The sequence below is a fragment of the Chroicocephalus ridibundus genome, chromosome 12, assembly GCF_963924245.1.
Source record: "Chroicocephalus ridibundus chromosome 12, bChrRid1.1, whole genome shotgun sequence".
Classification (NCBI taxonomy): domain Eukaryota; kingdom Metazoa; phylum Chordata; class Aves; order Charadriiformes; family Laridae; genus Chroicocephalus; species Chroicocephalus ridibundus.
The window spans coordinates 4,452,143-4,465,689 of NC_086295.1; the positions used below are offsets into that span (position 1 = coordinate 4,452,143).

The 13,547-nt window shown below is 61.5% G+C and overlaps 1 protein-coding gene across 4 annotated transcripts; it reads left to right on the top strand.

Moving 5' to 3' along the window:
- Nucleotides 1-13,095, top strand: SAMD10 (sterile alpha motif domain containing 10). 4 transcript variants are annotated; one of them, XM_063350463.1, is made up of 5 exons: nucleotides 1-118; nucleotides 5,399-5,583; nucleotides 9,170-9,338; nucleotides 10,497-10,637; nucleotides 12,498-13,095. In XM_063350463.1, exons 1-5 carry the CDS (start codon nucleotides 88-90, stop codon nucleotides 12,518-12,520), a joined length of 549 nt encoding a protein of 182 aa, XP_063206533.1. In that variant the 5' UTR covers nucleotides 1-87; the 3' UTR covers nucleotides 12,521-13,095. The 4 variants fall into 4 exon arrangements, with proteins under 4 accessions (XP_063206533.1, XP_063206532.1, XP_063206534.1 ...); XM_063350462.1 differs by having other exon boundaries at nucleotides 12,541-13,095; XM_063350464.1 differs by having other exon boundaries at nucleotides 10,497-10,597.
- Nucleotides 13,096-13,547: the final 452 nt, after the last annotated feature.

The following is a 13,547-nucleotide window of genomic DNA, read 5'->3' on the forward strand; positions in this document are numbered from 1 at the left end:
GGCGGGCCGGGAGCGCCCGGTGCCGGCGGCGGCGCTGGGGGGCGCGGGGCTCCGTCCCCGCCTAAGCGCGGCCCCGCTGCGCGGAGGATGAGCTGCGGCCAGCCCAAGGACATGGAAGGTACCGGGCGCGGGCGGGGGTGGGCTCAGGTGCACGGCGGGACGCGCCTCCCCCAGCCCCAAACGCGGCGGTCACGTCTCTGGGGGGCTGCCCCTCCATCCCGGGGGTCTGCCCCACATCCCCTCCCCGGTGCTGTCCCCTCCATCCCGGGATCTGCCCTTCATTCCCCCCGCGGTCCTGCTCCCTCCATCCCGGCGATGTGCCCCTCCACATCCCCCTTTGCTGCCCTCAACATCCCGTGAAGGGTCTGTCCCCATTCCTGACCCCCAGTATCATGGGGTACCAGTGAAACGGACTGGGAAATGTGGCTGGAGCGAGGGGGTGCAGGTGTGAGGGCAGGGCAAGGGGTGCTGGAGCAGGACAGGACCCCGGGAAGAGCATGTCGACGTGGAAGGGGGCTCGCTGCAGGCAGGGATGTCCCCTCCTGCCAGGAGACCCTGCCCTGCCCAGAGACGTCCTGCCTGCTGCCCTCACCCCATGCTCTCTTGGGTGCCCAACCCTGCAGAGATCCCCTGTCCTGGGATGCACAGGGACCTCCTGGCAGCACCCACAGGGGCCTCAGGAGAACAGACACCCCCAAAAACATACATAGTCCCCCCCAGGACCCTCTGTTGCAGGGCTGCCTGTGTGCAGGCAGGCAGGCAGCACCCATGCCTGCTCCCCCAGTGGGCACCCCGGGCACCGTGCTGCACCGGGAGGATGGAAAGGGCATCTGCCTTTTGTTCCCTTCCTCCTCCTTCCTTGGGAGGCACCAGTGATGAGCAGCTGCCAGCCTGAGCTCCATCCCTGCACAGGGCTCCCATCTCACCTCTGCGAGCAGAGAATTCGGAGGGGAACGTTGTGGCGATGCTCATCATGGCCAAGTATGGGCCAGGGGAACCTGGAGGCACTTAAGGGGGTGTCAGTCCTCTCTGAATGTGGTCTCATCCTCCTCGGGACCAGCAGGTCTGAGGGAATGGGTCAGGGATGTCCATAAGGACATCCTATGGGTATGGCTTCAAAGATTACATCCTTCAAAGATTACATGGTGGGTCCCAGAGAGCATCACTGTCTCCGCAGGGGCTCCACCAGTGCCAGCAGCAGCTCTGCCCTGCACCGGGGTGAAGCTGCGTGAAAGGGACAGAGGGGACCCGGGCAATGGCAGTGCCGGCTGGGCTCATGGCTCATGCAGATGCTGCTGAAAGCGAAATGAGTCTCTCGCAAAGCTGCTCCGTGAGCAGAGTGGATTCCCCATCCTAGGAGTCCCTGGAGAGCTCTGGTCTCATCCACCCTTCACCTGCCTGGAGGAACACAAGAGGGATGACCGGCTTCCCGCGGATCCCTCTCCGCCTGTCGGCAAATCCCTCACCCCTTTTGGTGCTAAACCTCGCATTCCCTCCCAGACACCGGGAGCCAGGCAAACCGACAAAGGGATTTTGTTCCTTGTGGAGCTTGTTCCAAGCTTCTCCCAGGGCCCGCTGTTAATCCCGGAAAGCCTGACTGACCCCGGGGAAGCCTGGCTGCCCTCCACGGCAGCTGCCGGCAGACATGTCCCCAGCGGGAGGGCAGGTCTGTGGGACACCCACGTGTGCAATGGCATCAAAGACACAGGGAGGTGTCCAAGGCCATGCTGGGAAGCGGTGGCAGAGGAGGGAGACGGATGCAGTCAGTGTCCAGGCGCTGGGTTCGCCTCTCCGTACCCCTGGCAGCTCCTCCTGCAGCTCAGCTGCCTGCCGCCGCCTCTCCCGGGGCAGGTCCCGGACACCCGTGAGCCTGTGGAAAGTCAGCTGGAAGCTGGTTTGCTGGTAGCAGTCGGCCAGTGCCCACCTCAGGATGGACCTGGGGATGCTTTCGCTGGTGCCTGCTGCCACGTTCTGCCCCAAGGTCTCCGTCCCCGGGGAGGTTTCCCGTCCCTCTCCCCAGCAGTGACTGCTGCTGCTCTGAGCCTCCCCAGTGCTCACGTTTCACCAGCCATAAAAGTGTCTGGAGAAGGAAAGGAGTGGCGGCGTGCCGGGTGAGGGGAGGGAGTGGTGTCTGTCCCTGCTGCCGCCGCAGACCCTGTCCCACCACCCGGGCCAGGCGGCTGCTGGTCCCCCTGCAGTGACCTGGCCCCTGGCCACCCCCTTCGCCTGTCCTGTGTGGCTGGAGAGGTGCCCAAAATGGACAAAAGAGCCACCGAGAGAAAATGAGCCAGCAGCAATTCCCCAGCCAGGGAGCGGGCGGTGGGGTGTCCATCACACGGGGCTGCCAGACAAGGCACAGGGACCGTGGACCAGCTCATGGGGGACATGGAAAGTTGGGGTCACAGCAGTCATTTGGGGACCAGAGCCGAGCTCTCCCCTCTCTGCTCCAGCTCAGGCTCAGACAGCCTGAAGGCTCCTGCAGCCCCATTTCAAGGTTCAGCGCAGCGTTTGCTCATCAACCCACGCCGCGGGCACCCACCTTCTGCCCGGACCCCAGACATGGCCATAACTGTGACAGCTTTGGCCGGGTGCAGGATCAGACCACACTCAGCCCTGCAGCCCCTGCCTGGGAAGGATGCTCGTCACTGTGCTCCCTCTTTTCTTTTCCTCCTGCATCCCAAATGCCTCGAGCCACCAGTGACCCCTGTGCTGCCATACACGAGCTTGCCACAGGCTTTGGCGCCCGGCCGGTCTGGTGTCCCCCGCGGCAGTCCCCCAGGGCTTCCCGTCCATCCTGGTGCCAGCTGGCCCTGCCGCGGGATTAGGTAGGAGCACGCAGGGAAAGCACCAAGCATCTCTCCGGATCAAACGCCCACAGGGCAGCGGGGAGGGGGTGTAATTCACCCCCCCTCACCGTGTGAGGCCAGCTGGGCGCTGCCCGGCACCGGAGCCGGGGTGAGCGTGCGGCCACCATTTATTGGCAGCGGGAGGGAGGCGATCGGGGGAGTCAGTCAGGTGTGGACGAGGTATGAGGGGAGGCAGGGATGGAGCTGCACTCGTGACAGCCGGTGCTGCCGAGCGCTCGCACGCATCCCTCCTCCCGCCGAGATGCAGCAGGGCCGGCCATCCCTCTGCTGCGTCTCCACCATCCGCAGCTCGCAGGGTGCACCCGAGCCAGGTGAGGGGGGCTGCAGGGCATGGCCAGGGGGCTGCAGGGCACAGCTCGGGGGGGGGGGGGGGGCGGGCTATGGGGCCAGCCGGGTCGGGGGGAGATGCTGCATGTGCATCCCCAGCTGGAGGGCACAGCCTCCGGCTCGGCAGAAAGAGGAGCAGAGGGGATGAAGGGCGGCTGGGTGCTTGCGGCGTTGCTCCGGTGCAGGGCTCGGGAAGGAGAGGAGAACCCGCGTCCCTGCTTGGACCCAGCTCAGGGGCTGATACTGTCCTTCCCTTGCTCCAAAACGTGTGCCCTGGCTCAGCACCCCTTACCCTCACGCACGCCGAGTGCTGCCGGGCGATGGGAAAGTTGAGACCCAGGGGCTGGGGGAGCAGGCAGCTGCCGGGGAGCTGCCGGGGGAGCTGCCAGGGGCTCCGGGCTCTGGGGAGGCAGCTGTCTGTCCCCAACAGGAGCGGTGCCGCCAGTGTTCCCAGCCCTGCCTTTCTTCTTGGATTGTTTTTCCCTTCGTCTTTCCCCCCTCTCTCCCATCTGCTCTCCGTCCTCTTGCCTCCAGCCATGTTTGCTGAGGGACTGTGGATCCCCACGTCCTGCTGCTGGTGGCAGATGCTCTATAGTCCCCTATGGATATAGGTCCTGATGTTGGCCAGACCCCTGCTCCCTTCCTCTCCTTCACTGAGCCTTTCTGCAGCAAGTCCTGGGGAAGCCCCGGCACAGCTGAAGGACGCAACTCCGTCACCTCCAGACCTGCCAGGTCCATATCTACCCCCAACATCCGGCGGGACGGGCGTTTTTCCGCTCGGAGGTAGCCCAGCATGGCCACGGCAGGGCTGTGCTCGGAGTGCTGGGGGCAGGACAGCTGGGAGCATCTCAGGCATCCTTGGCTGGAGGGAGCCCAGCCCTCACCTGCCGGGTCCGGGGTGTCGGAGGCTGTAGAAAGCCATCAGAGATATCTCCATCACCCAAGACAGGCGCAGAGAACACCCTGCCCCTGCTCAAAGCCTCTCCATGGATCTCCCTTCAGCTTGTTTTCAGTAAATCCCCTCGCATCCCCAGCCATCGGTCAGGTGCCCTGCCTCAGTTTCCCCGTGGCAATGCTTGTCACTGGGTGTGTTTAAGGAGCAAGGTGGTGTGACATGGTCTGGGTAACCTGGGACATGCGGACACATCAACAAATGTTTCCTGCTCCATTTTAACATCTTTTGGCTGGTTTGTCTCCTCTTGCACAAAGGCGTGCTTGAGAGATCTCTTTGAAACCTCTTCCCCTCTTAAAACCCACTAATTATGGAAATGAGCTGCAGCGGGTTTTCTCCAGCCCTTCTGCTCTCCCAGAGTGGGTTATCCCCGGAGGTGGATCTCCTTCGGTTGTTGCTCTGATTTCGGTGGTTCCTTGATTTTCCCAGCTTGCTGTGGTGGGAGCAGGTAAGCTGGGGGGGATGCTCCGGTCTTTGCTTCTGCGGATCAGCGCTGCTTATGTCAAGCCAGCTGGCTTTTATCCAGAGCAGATGAGCACATGAGCCCCTAATACCCATGTCTCCTCCTCCCACCACAGCTGGGTCCCTTCAGCCCCCTCCAAAGGAGAGCTTTGCGTCCTCATTGCATCCCGAATACCCCCAGCTTATTAAAACACAAGGGGTGAGGGACAACAACCACTTGTCATGGGTAAATGGCTCTTCGTGGGCCATCGTAGATGGCTGGCACATGTTTGGCCATCACTTGGGTGTTTGTGTGCCTGTGGGGCATCAGCCATTCCCAAGCAACCATGGTCTGTGTTGGGGGTGGACCAACCTACATCCCCTTCTCCATCGGGTGGGGTTTATCTGCTCCCCCTCCCTCGGTGGTGGCAGTTTAGTGTCAGCCTGGTCCATGGGAAAAGGCTCTTCCCCTTTGCCCCCTCCCGGCGTCTCACCCGGCAGACGGTGATAACCGAGCGATGCAGAGCAGCGGCGGGTCCCCACGTCTGCTCGGCAGGCGGGTGTCAAAACAAGCATCGCTCGCGAGGGGTTTGTGTGGGTAAACATCTCCCCGGCGCCTGCCGGCTCCCGGCGCCAGCCGGCGCGTTCGTGGGCTGCTGGGTTTTCTCCCTGGCAATGGGAAGGGAAGGCAGGAGGGGGGAGATTTCAGCTGAGCTTGGTGGGTCCCTTGGGGTAGAAGAGGCATTTTTGGGTGCCCAAGCGTAGGGTGGAGGGGCACCATGGCCGTCTCTCACCCCGCTTCCCTCCGCAGCCACCGCCGCTCACTTCAGCTTCTGCCGCAGCCTCCTGGAGCACACAGTCTCGGCCGAGAACCTCAGCTACCGCCTGCAGAGGAACCCGGGCAGCAGCCTCACCTGGCACGACGGCCGGAGCCAGCGGACCGACGGCGGCCGGACGGTCAAGCTCCTGCGGCAGCCGGGCACCGAGGGCTCGCAGGTACCCGTCGGGCTCCTCCGCACCCCCCCGGGGCTGCCCAGGGGAATGCAGCTCCTCGTGTGTCCCCCCCAGCCCATCCATTCCTCGCGGGACCACCCCTCCTTTCTCTGCAGCACCAGGCCTTCAGATCCCCTTTTGCAGAAAGCCCTCGTCATTATGGGGCGTTTAATGATAGTGATATACATAAATATAATAATGCAATTATTACCATCAGGCTGGGGGCTGTGCTGAGGTGAGCTCCGTGCGTCACCTCCTCTCCACACCTGGAGCACAGACTTAACACAATTTTGCAGTAAATGTGCCAGAACCAAATTCCTTGTAATGCCTTAAAATCCCTGAGCGCTTGGATATGTCTCTTAGCCAGGTCTGAGCCATTGACCTCCTAAAATTCTGAACTTTATTGCATTAACGAGGCTGTGAGTTGAAGGTTTCCAGCCATTTGCCTGCTGCCCTGCCTCTGCACGGCCATGGGAAGGAGCATCTTCCCAAGTGAGCGGCTCCTGGTGCTTCCTAACCCCTTCGTACTGCCCTGGGAGCCATGATCGGAGGCAGCACATCCAACCTGCTGGAAAGAAAACAGGGAAAATTGAACTGCCCAGCTTCCAGACTCCAACGTGGAGATGCTTTTGCATCCCGAGGGCCTGGCTGGTCCCCGCAGCAGTGGGTACAGTCCCACCATCACGCTGTGATGCGCACAGGAGCGGCAGCCCCTCGGGTCCCCCTGTCCTGGCAGCGCTGTGCCTCTTCTCCCCATCACCCCTCCAGGCACCCCCGATGGCTCCTTCCCTCTCACACCTCTGCGAAAAGCACGGGGACATGGGGACAGTGCTACCTGCACAGCGCTGCTCGGGGACACGCCAGTCATTCTCCGGGTGCCAGCGGCGTTCATCGTGGCTCTCCCTCATCTGCCTCTACGTGCCTCCCAGAGGGATTTGGGGAAGGGAGAAAGGCTTTAATTTTGCTGTAAGCAAGGGAAAACACACGAGAGAAGGGAAGGGACATGAGCTGCTCCTTGCAGCTCCCAGGCGGCGGCTCCCACCACCTGGGTCCCCCCGGCCACCTCCTGCCTCCCCGCCGGAGCAGCCTCCGAGCCCTCCCACCTGCTCTCCTCCACACCGGCCCTCGATATTCACTGCTGAGAGTTTATCAGGGAGACAGCGCAGCTCAACCGGCTGGAAAACGAGCCCGCGATTCATTACACCTCCCCTTCCCACCCAGCGAGCGCAGGAGCTCGCTCGGGGACCCATCTGGGGGGGGCTTCACCAGCCATGGGGGGTGATGCACCCCGAGCCGGCAGCGCAGGGTTTCGGGATGCTGAGATGGGCTGCGTGCGACGGGCGAAGCGCTCGCAGACGTGAGCGTGCCCAGGGAAACTGCCGGTTGTTTGTCGCCTCTTCCCCCGTGCCTCGGAGGGTTAGTCGGATAATAGCTGCGGGAAGCTCGCGGGAAGCTCGCCATGATTTCCCCCAGCCCCTCCGCTTCTCATCATCGCTCGTTAGTGAATCCAGAGCGAATCGCCGCCTCCTCCCCACGGCACGCTCTCCGGCGCGCTCAGCCGAGTGTGAAGGAAGCAAGCGGCCGGCGCTGGGGATGCTCCCACTGGCAGGCGGCTCCCGGGATGGGACTGGGCGGGGGGGGCCAGGCTGCTGCTGGGGGTTCCCCCAAAGGTGGAGGATGGATTGAGAAACCGAATCGTGCGCATTATCAATCACGTTTTCCATCTGCTTTGGAGATGGACTCCTTGGTTATTAATTTACAGCCTCCCAACTTTGCTGCCTTCTCTCTCACTGGAATGTCCCCAGTCGGGGGGAAATGTCCTTCCAGGAGAGGAATGTCCCCTCCTTGAGGCAAGGTCCCTTTCCAAGCCCAAATGCTCCCCTGGGCGCAGCAGCAGCCCCTTCCAGGCTCTCCAGGCTCCAGGGGGTAAGCGATGCCCGGCACGGGGCCAGGGAACACGTCCTGGACCCCACCGCCCCCCACTGCCTCCTCTCTGGCATCTCTCAGGGACGTGTCATTAGTTTCAGTAACTGCAGGATGTCTGGAGTCCCTGTTACACTAATTATCACTGCTCCTCTATTAGGCATGCTTAATTATGCAATGTTCTTACATGGAGGTCGACATTGGCGTACCACGGTCCAAGCGCTGCCGACCTTTCCCATGCCAGCATGTTCCCATATCGGATGCTGCCTCTGCCATGTCCCTGCCGTGTCCCGTACGTGGGTGAGGACCATGCCGGCAGGGACCCTGGAAATCCGATCCCCTCATGTTACAGGCAGCAGGGACCCCTTTTCCATCCCCACCTGCCCAAGGTTCATCCCAGGACAGCCCCGGCAGCTCTGGCGCAAGGGAGATGCTTTGGAGGAGCGATGTTTGCTGGTGCTGCTCGAGGATGAAGAATTGGCATCACCAGCAGCAGAGACCTCACCAGTCTCCCCTGAGTGCTAAAAACCAGGAAACGGTGGATTTCTGCATCCCCCAGCCCCATTTCCCAGCCAGCCTTGAGGATTTCCCCCGGGGAGAAGCAGGCTCATCCCCCTGCGCTGTTACGGCTCAAAGCATTTGATTTGCTCCGTACCGAGATAAATCCAGGCTGCAACGACCTCGCAAGGCCGGAGTCGCTGTGACGTGGATGAGGAAATGGAGCTACCGGGTGGCTTGGGGCGAGACCAGCTACACCAGCAGGCAGCTGGAGGGAGGGATGGAGGAAGGGAGGGATGCTGTTGGACAAGCCCCATCTCCCCATGGGCACTGTTCCTCCCTGGGGCCAGGACAGTCCGGGCAAGGGGGCGAGGGTGGGTGGCAGGGGTCTCCAGGAGGTGGAGGGGGGCCAGGGCATGCCAGGGCACTGAGGACTGTGACCTCAGTTCATCCCGGGTGTCTCCGGGCATGGCAGCACCCTAAGAAAGAGCTGTGGGGTTCAGAGGTGGCTTTAGATGCCTGCAAGGCTGCAGGACCCCGTCGTGGCTGCTCAGCTCAGGCTTGATGGAGGCTGAGGTGGAGAGAAAGGGAGAGTCCCTCCTGCTCCAGGGCACCAGCTGGCTGCTGGCTGCTTCCCTGGGGAATTCTGGTGGGGATGGCTTTGTACCAGTACCGACTTATGGTGGGGATGGCTTTGCACCAGTTTCTGCTGCCCCCCAGGGCCTCACTAACTCCATCCCCACTGATTGCTGCCAGTAAGCACCCTTGTCTGCCTGGTGAGGGGGGACCCTGGGGACCCCAGGACATCTCCCAAGCCCGTGCGATGCTCTGCTGGGCTGGGAGATGTGTAGGGGAAGGGGGCTGGGGCTCCTGGCAGCAGCAGGAGGGCTGGGGAGCTCCCGAGTGTGGGGTCTATGTAGGGCAGGACCCCCACCTTGGCCTCCCAGCCCCATTCTCCCAGCCTCCATCACCGCTTCCTCTGATGCTTCTATTTCATGGTGACCCCAGAGATCCCAGAGGGTGCAAAGCCAAAGTCTGCCACCATCACCGCAGTCCCGTGCCACCAGCCAGCATCTCTCCCGTCCCCGTGGGCTGGCTTTCCAGCCAAGGCATTTTCCTCCTCCCAGGGCCGAATCCTGCTAACCCCTTCCCCTCCCGCTCCCTGCAGGGCCGTGCCTGCGACCACTATGGCATCTACCACACCAGCCCCACGCTGGGCAGCCTGGCCAAGCCGGTGGTGCTCTGGACCCAGCAGGATGTGTGCAAATGGCTGAAGAAGCACTGCCCGCACAACTATCTCATCTACGTCGAGGCGTTCTCCCACCACGCCATCACAGGTATGGTAGACACCCCCCACTTAATCACCATTACTAATTGCCACTGGCACGTGCTCCTGAGAAATAGCTGTTTGGAGGTTCGTGGTTCGGAAGGCAGATGTACCCCGCATTTCTGCCCCCTCTCCCCACCGAGATGCATCTGGGGTGAGAGTCACCCCACGGCACTGGGCATGGGGACACCCAACTGGGCTGGGCAGGAGTCATCCGCCACCGGGGTGAGCTCCAGGACAGGCTGGAGGTTCTATAAAATGAGCATAAATTGCCCAGGGGAGGCTGTGGTTTATAAGTCAGGGAACAGTCCTCTCCACGCCTAGATTAGTATAATAAGAATATTTTCATCGTTTTTTAAATCCTGAAAATTTTTGCAGAAGAGGAAAGATCTCTGCCCAGCTGGAGTCCGAGTTGCAAATGTCTTCCTCCAGGTCCTCCAGCCAAGTCCTCAGAGGAGAATAACCTCTAGGACCTGCTCCCTTCCCCCTTGGGGACTCTGGCTTTGACCCCTACGTAGGAGCATCATCCCGGTCCAACCGTGACGTGTGTGTGACCGGGCAGAGCTCTGCCAGGGCCAGAAGAAAGCAGCGGGGAAGGGAGCGCTGGAGCTGCCCGGGAGGGATGCAAACCCTAATGCAGGAGCTCAGCCGGCCCTTGCACAGGAAACAAAGGCAGCATTAGCAAATGTACGCTGGGAAACAAGGACAAAAGCTGGTTGCAAATCCCTCGTTTAATAGCCCCCGGACTGGAGGAGAGTGGCTGGCCGGGGACGGTGGCGGCAATGCTAATGCGTTTTGATGGGTACCCCCATTCCCCCGGGACGGCCGGCCCGCGCAGAGACCACGCGCTCGGAAAAACATCTCCTGATGCGAGAGGTGGAGCGGAGAAGTGGAACGCTCCTGCCTGCGGGGATGGGTTACGTGACAGCCAGTACCTGTCCCGAGGCTGGGGACATCGAGCTGCCACCCCGGCGCCCTCCAAAAGCGGGGCCACCTGCGGGGCTCCTCCATCCCTGTGGGTCAAGGTGGTGAAAGAGCGTTTTAGGATTTCTCCCCGTTCCCCCTCCTTGTTCCCACGTGAAGACGGGGTGCCATTTGAGTTGCACTTTCAGGATGTCCCCGCCACACGGTGACCCCGGCCGGGCGCTGAGCGATACCGTGTTTGCAGGTCGGGCGCTGCTGCGGCTGAATGGGGAGAAGCTGCAGCGCATGGGCATCGCTCACGAGGCGCAGCGGCAGGAGGTCCTGCAGCAGGTCCTGCAGCTCCAGGTGCGCGAGGAGGTCCGAAACCTGCAGCTGCTCAGCCAAGGTAGGGCCGGCGGGAGGCCGAGCGGGGAGAAGAGGCCACGAAGCCCAACCCCGGGGAGGTTGTGCCCCTCCTGCAGCCGTCCGGACAAGGAGAGCAGTGGCTGGGTGGCTGCCAAAGTTGGAGGCACCCACCTGCATGTCACTGGTGAAAACGCAGCCCCCGCTGCGGCTGGGCTGGGGTGCAAGGAGAGGGGTTGTGGTGCACGGGTTGGGGTGGATGAGGACAGGCTGTGGTGCACGGGTTGGGGTGCACTGGGATGGGTTGGGGTGCACTGGGATGGGTTGGAGTGCACTGGGATGGGTTGTGGTGCACTGGGATGGGCTGTGATGCACTGGTGGTGGTGCATGGGTTGAGGTGGTTGAGGACAGGCTGTGGTGCACAGGGACGGGTTGTGGTGTGCAGGTTGTGGTGCACAGGGCTGGGGTGGATGAGGACAGGCTGTGGTGCACGGGTTGGGGTGCACTGGGATGGGTTGGGGTGCACTGGTGTGGGCTGTGATGCGCTGGTTGTGGTACATGGGGATGAGTTGGGGTGCACTCGTGGTGCACGGGTTGGGGTGGATGAGGACAGGCTGTGGTCCACAGGTTGGGGTGCACTGGGATGGGTTGGGGTGCACTGGGATGGGCTGTGGTGCACTGGTGCTGTTGCACAGGTTGAGGTGGATGAGGACAGGCTGTGGTGCACAGGGACGGGTTGTGGTGCACAGGTTATGGTGCACAGGGCTGTGGTGCATGAAGACAGGCTGTGGTGCACTGGGATGGGTTGGGGTGCACTGGTTGTGGTGCATGGGTTGGGGTGGATGAGGACAGGCTGCGGTGCATGGGTTGGGGTGCACTGGGGTGGGCTGTGATGCACTGGTTGTGGTGCATGGGGGTGAGTTGTGATGCACAGGTTGTGGTACACTGGGCTGGGATGGATGAGGACAGGCTGTGGCGCACAGGTTATAGTGCACTGGGATGGGCTGTGGTGCACAGGGATGAGCTGTGGTGCACGGGCCTGGGCCGTGGTGCACAGGTTTTGGTGCACAGGGCTGTGGTGCACGAGGACAGGCTGTGGTGCACAGGTTGTGGTGCCCTGGGATGGGCCATGGTGCACAAGGAAGAGTTGTGATGCACTGGTTGTGGCACACAGGGACAGGCTGTGGTGCAGTGGTTATAGTGCACGGGGATGGGTTATGGTGCACAGGGGTGGGTTATGGTGCACAGGGATGGGTTATGGTGCACGGGGATGGGTTATGGTGCACAGGGATGGGTTATAGTGCACGGGGATGGGTTATGGTGCACAGGGGTGGGTTATGGTGCACAGGGATGGGTTATGGTGCACGGGGATGGGTTATGGTGCACAGGGATGGGTTATAGTGCACGGGGATGGGTTATGGTGCACAGGGATGGGTTATGGTGCACAGGGGTGGGTTATGGTGCACGGGGATGGGTTATGGTGCACAGGGATGGGTTATGGTGCACAGGGGTGGGTTATGGTGCACAGGGATGGGTTATAGTGCAAGGGGATGGGTTATGGTGCACAGGGGTGGGTTATGGTGCACGGGGATGGGTTATGGTGCACAGGGATGGGTTATGGTGCACAGGGGTGGGTTATGGTGCACAGGGATGGGTTATGGTGCACAGGGGTGGGTTATGGTGCAAGGGGATGGGTTATGGTGCACAGGGGTGGGTTATGGTGCACAGGGGTGGGTTATGGTACTCAGGTTATAGTGCACGAAGCCAGGCTGCAATGCACAACCCAAAATCCATTAGTGGCATTTTGCATGGACAGGATGGGATTCTCTGGGGCTGGCAGTGGGTGAGCTGGAAGGTGCCACCCTGCAGGCTGTTTATTCCTTCCTCTCCCACCTTGTTCCAGCTTCTTTTGGAAATGTCTCCTAGCTGATCCGTCTGTTTGGCAGATTGTACCAACACTGTGAACCGAGCACCTCTGGGATGGGCTGTGCACCGCCGGTACGAGACCTGAACCGCACGCTGGGAATACGAAGAGACAGCTTCCCAGCCACTCCGGGGCTTCTCTCCTTCTTCTTCTTTCTCTTTCTTTTTGATGAACGCGTTTCTGTGCAGAGATGGGAGGTTTCCTCCAGCAGACGTGGCTCTTGGCTGGAGGAAAATTAGCAAAACAGCCGCTGGGACAGATGAACTTTTGCCCGCCTGAGCCTGAGGGTTCAGAGGGAAAGAGATGGGAAAAAGGAGATGGCGACAGGCAGCGCCCGGCATCACGGACAAACGGAGCGCCGTTATTCCCGGGACAGCTCAGAGCCACACGCAGGACGGTGAAGCCTTATGCACATGGGCGACATCCCAGCACTCGGCAGCTCATGTCCGTACCTCGGGGCGTATTTAGGGAGCTTTAGTTTTCTCTTCAGACTGGGCTGTATTCCAGCATCCTAGGACGTAACGTTATCGGTAGCAAATAAGATGACCCGACCAGCCAAAAAAAAAAAAAAAACAAACTTAAAAGCAGGGCCAAGTCAGCAGCACCCGGCTCCACTTGGGGAGTTAAAAAGGGAGCTGAGTCATCGGAGCTGGAAAATCCGGGAGCAAAGGGAGGGTGGATGTGCCGCCAGGGTGCTGTGGCCTGGAGGAAGCCGTGCCAGGAGCTCGTCCTTCATCGGTCCTCGTTTGCAGGCAGACGGGGGAGCTGGCGCAGGGGCTGGGTGGGAGAAGCCAGGGATGCCGCCGGGCAGTGCCGGGGGATGCCTGGGGCGAGGATGGAGATTCCTGGGTGCCAGGTCCCCACCGGCCCCGGTGCTCTGTCATACACCCGCCCGCACCATCTGCATCCTACCAGCTCTTTGCAGAGCTCTGCTCCTCCGGGAATTTGCAAATGCTCATCCCGACCTCCTGCCCAGGGGCTGGTGACGGTGCCTCCAAACCCAGGCACCATCCCGATGACCCAGCTCGT